The 10,870-nt window shown below is 34.9% G+C and overlaps 1 protein-coding gene across 2 annotated transcripts in view; it reads right to left on the bottom strand.

Annotated features, from left to right (window-relative positions):
• Positions 1-8,064, bottom strand: part of KIFAP3 (kinesin associated protein 3) — a 213,127-nt gene extending 205,063 nt beyond the window's left edge. For both annotated transcript variants that reach the window (XM_074308323.1, XM_074308321.1), the window contains exon 1: positions 7,838-8,064. In XM_074308323.1, the coding sequence (XP_074164424.1) occupies positions 7,838-7,917 (80 nt within the window). In that variant the 5' untranslated portion in view covers positions 7,918-8,064. The remainder of the gene's footprint in view (positions 1-7,837) is intronic.
• Between the last annotated feature and the right edge of the window lie 2,806 nt (positions 8,065-10,870).

A 10,870-nucleotide genomic window follows, 5' to 3' on the forward strand; every position in this document is an offset into this window, starting at 1 on the left:
TTTAAGAGGTTGGAATAAGGGTCTGAAAAAGAAACAAAGAATTGTAGTAATTGGTGATTCTCTACATAAAGATACTGAGGCAGCTATTTGCCAATTTAATATCAATAAATTGAAATTTGTTAAGAATCTGCTGTGTTCAGACATTCTATTAGGAACAATATATAAGTATACAAGTACAAAGAATAAAATAATCTCTGCATAAAATAAGATTACATTCAAATGGGAGGACAGCAAATACCTAAGAACATATATATATATACAGCATAAATTTAATCCACAAATTTGTATATACACACAATGAACATTGTTAAATGCAAGGTCCTTTGGGAGGGAGAATATTACAAGTTATAATAAGGAAACGCTTCCTACAGAAGATGTATCCTGAAATGAATCTTAAAGGAAGAGAAGAACTCCATGAGGCAGATTTAAAAAACAAACAAACAAACAAACAAACAAAAAAAAAACCTCCAAAAAACCAGAAATGGGGCAAGGCTAATACTAAGACATACGTAAAAGGTAGAGTTCCATGTGTAAGGAACAGAGAGGACTTATTTGGCTAGATAAACACTTCTTAGTTGTACAACATTAGGAAAGTTACTTAACCTCTGTGTGCCTCAATTTCCTTATCTGTATAATAGGAATAATAATGGTGTCTACCTTCAAGGACTGTTGCAATAGTAAAATTATGATTTATAATGCACTTTGCAAACTTTAAAGCACTAGGTATAAATGCTATAATATCAGCCCTTTAAAGGGCTAAACACATTTTTAACTAGTGAAATGAGAGGGCTAGAGGAAAAATTTGGAAAAGAAATGAGAGATATGTTGGAAAGAATTGGTAAGAGAATTAACAATTTGCACAAAGAATAAAACCTTGTCTAAGCAATAAACTTGCCAAATTTAGAATGGATAAAATAAAAGCTAATGATTCCATGAGACAAAAATATGAAAACAAAGTCATAAGACTAAAAAGATAGATGAATATGTTAGGTATATGATAGCAAAAACAACTAACCAGGAAAATGGATTAAAGAGTAAACATGTAAAACCCATTTGATTACCTAATCATATATCATTAAAAGATATTAAATAACTTAAAAGAAAACTTTCCAGATCTCTTAGAACCAGAAGACAGAGAGTAAATTAAAATAATCCACTGGTAACCTATCGGAAATTTTTTTTTTTTCAAAATGAAAACTCCGGAGCATTGTAGCCAAAATCCAGAACTTGTAGTTATAAGAAAGGACATTTCAAGTAGCTAGAAATAAAGAATATGAGAATTAAAGAGCTACAATTATCACAGATGATTTTGCAGGCAAGTTGCAAAGTGGATTAAAGGCCCAGCATGAAGTCAGGAAGATTTAATACTTACTAGTTGTGTGATCCTCAGCAAGTCTTTTATTTATTTATTTGTTTATTGGCAAAAGGTAGGCTTATTAGAAGAAGAGGTTACAGACAAAAGGAAGAGACACATAAGAGTTAGGGGAGTATAGAAAAGGGTTTTAATAATTTAATGTTGGAAAAGACAAGTTCCTTAGTGATACTTAACAGTTATCCAGGAGAAAGGGAACAACCCATGATTTTGGGATATATCTTTGGCTGGAAGGCTAAATCCCTAAAAGGGAAATGGGTCTGAGGAGAGAGACATTATATGGTACAAGGGGGTTAGGAGAAATACCATGTGGCATGGGAGAAGGGTAAGGGGAAAGGCAGTGGGTTGGTCCAAAGGAAGGCAGCAAATATAGAATGGGCCATAGATAGATTTATAGGGAAAATTTAGTCTCAGGTAGTTGATGTAGGTCAGATATTTTTGACTGGATTTGGAACTAAATTGATCTCTGTCAGAGTTGCCCCAGGGAAAAAATTTATCAATGCTTCGGTTTCTCTCTGCCAATCACATCCACCATTCAACCATTCAAGATGACCCTATTTCTCCACTATTTTAATTTGTTGAAGAAATCTTTTGAAAAGTGGGTTGAGGGGACAGAGCCAAGTTGGTGGAGAGTAGACAGGTCTTCATCTGAGCTCTTCTTGGCATTCTCAGATCAACAGCAGATCAAGCTTCTGAACTGATTTTAGAGTGACAAATCCCACAAACATTTGGAGTGTAACAAATTTCCAGCAGAAGATATTTTGGAAGAACTTCACAAAAGGTTTCAATCAGGCATGGGAGGAGGTGGCCAAGCTCAGGTGCAGTCCCAAGGACCCAGGGAAGTGTAGCTTCCTTACACTGGGGAATCTACCAGGAGGGGCCCCTTGGCTACTCTCCTGGTTCAAATGCCAGCGAATCAGCAGTTAATTGTAAGACCTCCAATGCAAATACAGAAAGTAAATAGTGAGCCTCTGAACCCCAGAATAACATGGGACTTGGCCACATTTATCTAGCATTGGAAGGAAGTCAGCAGCACATGCTCAGGGCAGCAAAAAGCCACTGTCACTTGCAAAAGAAGCTTGGGACACTCTCCCTTTTGCCCTAAGAGCAGACTTTAAATTTTTAAAAAAATGAGCAAAAAAAACCAAAAAATCTGATCATAGTTAGCTTTTATGGAGACAGAGACCATAGATAGCTTTTATGGAGACGGAGAACAAACCTCAAACCCTGAAGTTTCAAATGGGAGGACAACAAAGGCAAATTGTCTCCAGATAAAGCCCCAAAGGGTGATATGAATTGGTCCCTAAATCACAAGGCTCTCTTGGAAGAATTCAAAAAAGATCTTAAAAGAAAGTTAAAGAAAAATGAGGAAAGGAAATGAGAACTTTGCAAGAGAGTTTAGAAAACAAAACACAGAAATTATCTGAAGAAAACTCCTTAAAAACAGATTTAGTGAAAAGGAAAAATCATACAACTCCTTACAAAATAGATTTGATGAAATGGAAAAAGCAATTAACTCCTTACAAATAGATTTGAAAAAGAAACCAATTCGTTGAAAAACGATTTGTGAATCGTTTATGAATTTGTGAAGTGGAAAAAAAAATCCAATGAAGAAAACACCTCGTTTAAAAGTTCAATTGGCAGAATGCGAAAGGAGATAAAAAGCTAAATGAAGACAGTAATTCCCTAAAAATTATAATTGAACAAAGTGAATGACTCAATGAGACTTCAAGAATCTGATAAACAAAACCAAAAAATAAAAAAAAGAAGAAAATGTAAAATACCTCATTGGAAAAACAACTGACCTGAAAAATAAATCCAGGAGAGACAAGTAAATTGAGGGTCCCTAAACAGAAGGAGGTCTATCTGACCAATGCTCAGCAAACCTTTTAACCCTTTTTGTCCCAGTTACCTCATCTATAAAATGAAGTGAAGAAGAAAATGGTAAACCACTTTGTCATCTATGCCAAGAAAACCCCAAATGGGGTATAAAGAGTTGAATACTACTGAAAAATCACCAAACAAAATTTTTAAACAAGCAGAGAACTTTAAATATGATATATCAGAAGGTAAATGATACAGGAAAACCGAGTGTAATTCTATGGTCAGTTAAGGATGGAGTGGGGTAGTGGGTTGAATTTTTAATAAAATAGAGAAATTCTAAGTATTCATGAGGGGGAAAATAGAATTGCATAGAAAATTTGAAGTTCAGATTCAGTAGCAAAGAACGAAAAATGAGGAAGGACTCTACTCAAATATGTGTACATAAGATGGAAATGGGGATAGGTAGAAGACTTTCCTATAAATGTCATTTTTATGTGAACTGGACAAAAGAAAATTGAAAACATTCACATACACACATACACAGAATATTAGACAGAAATAAATTAAACTTAATGGGGAAACAGGTAGCAACTGGGAAGAGGTGCTTAAGAGATAATGTGGGATAGATGAGGGAGTATACATAAGCAAAAAAAAAAATCTAAACAAAAATCAATTCCAATATCAGAGGGAGGATCATTAAGTGAAGATTATAAGGAAGGGGAAAAATAAAAACCTGTGATGTGAAACCTAGAAAAACAATAATTCACCTGGAGAAATAAAAAATGTGGGAAGATACGGAGTCTAGCATTAAACATTATGTTAAATAAAATACATAAGATTACAAGGGAAAACTTTTCCTCTTTCCTCAAGATGGAATTAAAGTACAAATTGATAATCATCAAAATTATTTGAGGTAGGTTTAAAAAGGAGGAAACGAAAAGCAGGCACTTAATATTGATTGATTGGTGTATTAGCTTATAAAGACACAAGATATGGAAGCAAATGGACCCAATACCACAGAGATTGATAAATCCAAGGACCAGTTACTGGAGAAAGGATTCACTATTTGAAAGAAGAAAAAAATTAATGGAAAAAATCTGAAATACTTGGCAAAAATTAGACATAATTATACTAAGTATAATTATACCTGATTAATTATACTGATTAATTATAATGAGTAACCAAGATCACCTCTCCAAATGAATACATGACTTAGACATAACCAAGTTAAGCTCAAAATGAATGTATGATTTATTCATAAGATTTCATAACAAATTAAAAGGATTTAAGAAGAAATTTACTGTTAGATTTGTGTGTTGGGGGAGAGATCATGACCAAGGCAAGGGATAAAGAAAACTTCAAAAGAAAATGTGAACAATTTTAAAGTTTTTGTGCAACAAAGGCGATGTAGTTAAGATCAAAAGGAAAACAGTTAACTCAGGACAAATCTTTGAAGCAAGTTTCCCTGATATAGATCTCATATTCAAGATATTTAAGGAATTGATTCAAATTCCTAAGAACAAGACCCATTTCCAATAAGAATCAGTTTTCAAAAGAAAAAGTCCAAGCTATCAATAGCTACCTGAAAAAAAAATTCCTGAAGTCACTAATAAATTCAAATTAAAGTAACTATGAAAGTCTATCTCTATCCCATCAGATAGGCAAAAATGATAAAAAAGGAAAATAATTATTGTTGGAGAGGCTTTTGTAGGTTTAGAAATATAGTATCTGTGAAGTTCTAATTTTATCTAGCCTTATAGAAATCAATTTGGAACTATTTTCTAAAAGTCATTACTACTATGCCTATACCACAAAGGATGAAAGAGAGAAAGCAATCCTATACACAAAGTATTTATTAGAGTTCTTTTATTTTTAAGAAAGAACTGGAAACTAATCCAACAAATAAACATGAATAAAATTATTATATATGGATATAATTGAGTACTGCTATGACCTAAAAATGTCAAGTGGACGATTTTCAGAAAAACCTGAGACTTGCATATACAAATGCATAGTGAAATGAATGGACAAAAATAGCAAGCCATACGATAATGATAACACTCTTTTAAAAAAAAAAAAACTTTCAAAAGTTTTAAAATATGTAGAACTTTTCCTTGGAGTGGATTAAATGGTAATAACTGACAAAGAAAGAAAATGGCGGACTTGCTAGATTTTTATTTTGCTTGTATTTTTTCAGTCAAAGAGAATAAACTTTCTACTGGAAATAGCAAGACAAAATTTTCTAACTGGAAGCTTATGCCTGAGAAAAGGATGATATCTGAGCTTAACAAATCCAAATTATCTGGTCCTAATGAACTAGATTTTCAGGTACGAAAGAACTAGCTGATGTACTTGTAAGACCCTGTGATCATATCTGAAGGACCATGGGGAAAAAGGAGAAATGTCACAGGACAGAAAAAAAAATCTGAGTATTCAAAAAAGGGAACAAAACATGGGATACAGGAAGCCAGAGGGAGACAAATGAGATTTGGTAATAACTACTTATTCGGTTTGGCTTAGAAAACTGAGTGTATAAAGTAGAAGTGTGATTATATATATTGGCAACACGGATCTAAATTGTAGGGGACTTTAAAGGCACTTTTGGACAGCGACTACTTTTTCTTTGGAGAATTGAGCAAAATTAGCTGAGATTAGGAAGGGAAAGGGAGAAGAAGAAGAGAGATAGGGACAAACAGTAGGACTAGCGGGGCAGGAAGAAGGAAGAAAGAGAAAAAGAGAGAAAGATAGAGACAGAGAGAGAAAGGGAGAGAGGGGAAGAGAAAGAGAATGAGAGAGAGACAGAGATATACATAGAGACAGAGATAGCCAGTCAGAGAGAGATAGAGAAAGGGAAGGAGGGGGAGTGACAGAGACAGAAAAACAGACCAGAGAAACAAGTTACAGAAAGACAGGGACACACACACATACATACACACACACACACACACACACACACACACACACACACACACACACAGAACAGACAGAGACAGCTAACCAAAGACAGAGAAAGGGAGACAAGGTCAGAAACAGACAGAAACAGAAGAGACAGAGATACATATAAAGAAACAAGTGACAGAAAGACAGGGACAGAGAGAGAAGAAAGAAGAGGGGAGAAATAAAGAGAGGGAGGGAGAAATTTTGTGTAGATTGATGCCAGAGAGAGAAGAATGGCATCTCTGAAATGGAACTGGAAGAAAGAGAGGGTAAACTTTCTTCTTTATTATGGGAATATTTTTATGGATTCATAATCAAATATTATTTTGTAAACCACATGAATATTGGGCACAAAAGCCAAGTAAGTTAAAACAGGCTTAGTTCCTGTCCTTTAGTACTTTACAATGAAATTAAGCTATAATTCATCAGTAGCTTTTGAATTAAGACTCATTTAATCTCCCCATTTCTTTGATCTCAATGACTCAGTTAAACAAGTCAGTACATATTCACTGGTTGCAGGTTACTGGTAGCCTTAGGTGCTTTGGGATATATAATAAAAATTAGACACCCCACCCCCAGCTCAAGGAAACTTAAATTACAAACATGCAATCAGCCTAACTGTATATAAATATACTAATTGCAAGAACAGCCTAGGGAGAGAGAATTAAGAATTGTACCAATGACTGAAGACTGCTTAGTGTTACTTTGGGAAACTTGTGCTGTGATTTAAAGGATAAGAGTAAGCTCTTCCTTCCTTAAAGAAGATGAAAGACCTTACCCTGTGCCCTTTGGTCAGTTTGGTTCAAACTAAACATATGGGAAGGAAAGACTAAAATACAAAAGGCAGCAAGAAAGTTAATGTAGTGGGGAAAATGTGAGCAGTAGGTAGGAAAAGCCATGACAAGATATTCTCCCAGGGTCAGAGATTGGAAATATTTAGAGATCCATTTAGAAATGTTATATTGTTGCTGTCTCAGTTGTGTCTGAGGCACGTGAGGTTTTCTTGACAGAGATACTATAGTGTTTTGCTATTTCCTTCTCCAGATCATTTTATAGATGAGGAAACTGAGGCAGAATGACATGTCCAATGTCACATAGATACTAAGTATCTAGAGCTGGATTTGATCTCAGCAAGAAGTCTTGTTCTTTATGCACTGTGGCACCACAGCATCTAGAGATATACTATGAGAAAATTGAGGCAATTAGGTGATTGGAAAGTGAAGATTTGACAGTGTCACAAAACACAAAAGGTATGTACCATTCAAGAAAAAACAACTTGCTGTTATGTCTAGTGAGGTGAAATTAAGTTCTTTTGGTATAGACATAGACATGTCTGTGTGTGTGTATGTATGTGTATGTGTGTATGTGATGTTTTAAGTAACTCCTAATAAAAGGGTTTGTTGATTTTTTTCCCCAAATCATTATTTTCTCATGGGACAGTTACTTGGATTTAAAGAGAAATTCAATTCACTTCAATTCAACAAGTATCCCCTAGGAGCCTGCCATGTGTCAGCCGGTGTGTTCAGTGCTTGGATACGACGACAAAAATGGAAGAATCTCTACCTCAAAGTTTACATTCTGCTGGGTGAAAACCACACACGTCTGAGGAGTATCTGAGGCTTAAGATAATGTAAGAGCCAGTCCTTCTAACACACTCAGGGTCTTTCAATGCCAACAGCCTTCTTTCTCACCACCCTGCCTTACCTGGTTACGGCCTTTGGGATGTCATCAAAGGGCCACTGGGGCCCAAAGAGCCCACTTCCACTGCCTATTAATGCAGTCATCTTTCCACCTTTCAAGTTAACCCGAGCTCACATTGCACATCTTACTGCAAAGGAGTCTTCAGTTGAAAAGGCATTTCAAAGAAATCTCCACCCTGATGACCTCCCCCTCCCCTGTTTACAGCTAGCATGACAGAGGCCAACAACTATGACATCACCACACTCCCAGTAAGCTCAGGCTGAAGAGGGAGAAGGTCTCACTAAGACAACGGGCATTCAATCTTTTTACCTTTCTCCTTTCTCAGGTCTACTTGGGGCCCAAATTGTGCTCTGAGAGTCCAGTGAGATATGACAATCCAATGTAACTTACTCAAATGTATTTAATCATGATGTTGTTGTTGAAATATGTTTCCTTTCAGTTAGACAGATATTGAGTTCCTACTATGTGCAAATCACTTCCTGAGGGATCAACGAAGACACAAAGACATGTAACACATAAATCTCTGCCTTTGAGGCTGGGTATTAGTATTAATTATAATATTGTAATAATAATATTATTAATAAAATGAATTTCCTAACAAAGAGATACAATAAAAGTTAGCAGGAGAGATAACAGGAGACAAGATGATATTTGAGCTGGGTTTAAAGGAAAAACAACTTCAACTGGCAGACTTTAGCATTCTCAGTACTTTGATCAAAAAGTCACAAGTGCTAAATAGCACAGTTAGTTGGAATGGATGACATGTGAATGAGAGGAATAGCAAGATGAGAATGAAAAAGGTAGGTTGAAGCAAGGCTACAGAGAGTCATGAATTCTAGAATAGTAGTTTGAAATTTATTTGTTAAACTATGGGAAACTATAGATTTTTTTTTTGTAATTAGAAATGTGATTAGATCTACTTATTAGGAAAACAAATTTGGCAATGATGTATAAGGAAGATAAGACAAAGAAGGACATGGAAGTGATTAGAATCCGTAATACAAAAAATTTACAGTTAAAAAGAATCTCCACAGACATCTATTCTAAACAGTACCTGGATAAGAATCTACTTAAAAATAATCGGAAGTAGTTCGTGAAGCCTTTGTTTGAAGACTTCCACCAAAGGAGACCCATCACTTCCAAAGGTAGCCTATTCAACTTTTGGACAGATCTAATTCTTAGGAAATGTTTCCTTAGATCAAGCTATAAATTGCATCTACTCATTCCCATCTGTCAATGATCTCTCCTTTAAAAATTTCAGATGTGGTGTAACCAGAATAGAGTATAATGAAACTTTTATCTCCTTCACTCCAAATATACCTTTAATATGAAGCCCAATGTTATGTTAGCTTCATCTCTAACCATATCACATTGTTTCATTAATTTTTTCCAACCATATTCATCAATCCTACATGTGGGAATATATAAGGACACATGTTATATGTATGTGGTAACTATGTGTGTATATATATGTGCCATGATACTTTCAGCTATGCTTCTTACCTTCTAGCATGTTCTTATATGGTGAATAATTTTTATCCAACTTATTGGCTCATCTCTATCAAGCTGTCAGAAAATTTCATTTCAGGGTATGAAATATTCAGTGAATTTGTAGCTAGAGGGAGCACGCTGATTGCCAAAGTTCTCCATTTTAGAACAGTACCAACTGAGAATGACAGTGGCTTTGTAGCAGCAAGTTAGAGAATTATAGAATTTTAAAGCTGGAAGAGACTTAGTGACAGTTGACATTGACCTTGGCTGTTGAAAGAGCTGTCCATTAGAATCAAGTACTAAATTATTTGCTCCTTGAGGATTATGTGCATCATTTATCATGGATTACAAGGTTAGAAAGGACATTGAAGATCACTTTAGTCCAACTTCTTCTTTTAACAACAAGAATAGTTAGCTCCAGAGAGAGAAAGTTAATATCCCAAGGTCATATGGCTAGTAAATGTCTAGGTTGGGATTAAAATCCTAGTGTCATGACTCTACACCCACTCTCTACAATTGCCTTTCTTCATTTCTACAAGTAGAAATCATTTTGCTGGGATAAAATAATCATAGTTTTTCTCACAAGAACCTTGGAAGAAAGAAAGATAAAGTATATTTCAGTCTGTCTCCAGAAACCATCATTCTTTTTTTGGAAGCACATAGAATTTTTCATCATGAGTTATTTGGGATTGCCTTGGATCATTGTGTTGTTTAAAATAGCTAAGGCATTCACAGTTGTTCATCAAACAGTTCTGTTGTTACAGTTACTGTGTACAATGTTCTAGTTCTGCTCACTTTATTCTCTTATCAATTCATATGAGTCTTCCTAGGATTTTTGGAAATAATCTGATCATCATTTTAATAGCACATTAAGATTCCATTATAATCATATAGTATAACTCGTTCAGTCATTCCCCAATAAATGATCATCCCCAAAGTGGGATTTTTAACCTCATAAGTATCATTGAGAGCTGGTGGAAATGAGATATGTAACTGGAATAAAACTGTGGAGGAATATTTTTTATCCAAAGGAAGCATGATAGATAAAAGATAAGGGGGAGGAACTAGAAAAACACTGGATATTAATTTATCAATCAGAGGGTACACTTGCTGACAAATATCATTGTCCAATCTATTCTGGCTCTATGTACTTAGTGACCATTAACAATAACTATTCCATGATTTCCAATAATTGGGACACAATCTGCTCAAAGCAAAAGTATTTAATACAATAACATAATAAGAAAAGGAAACATGAAATGTATCCTCCACTAAAATCAGAGCATATTCTCCTTCAAATACACTCACTATCAATAGGGAAAATAGCTATCCATAATTCTCACACATGGGGGAGCATATTTGTAAGGAATCTATATGGCCGGTTTAACTCATACTTCTGACAATATAAGTCTTCTGCTGTCTTCTGGCAATGTCATCATATTGCTCCTTCTTTTTTGGGGGGGCATCCCTTTGCTTATGTCATGATTTCTGCTTGGCTTATAGTTTCTTCTGGATATTTCTGTGCTGGTATATATTTTCTAGATA

This window comes from Sminthopsis crassicaudata, chromosome 4, assembly GCF_048593235.1.
Source record: "Sminthopsis crassicaudata isolate SCR6 chromosome 4, ASM4859323v1, whole genome shotgun sequence".
Taxonomy (NCBI): Eukaryota; Metazoa; Chordata; class Mammalia; order Dasyuromorphia; family Dasyuridae; genus Sminthopsis; species Sminthopsis crassicaudata.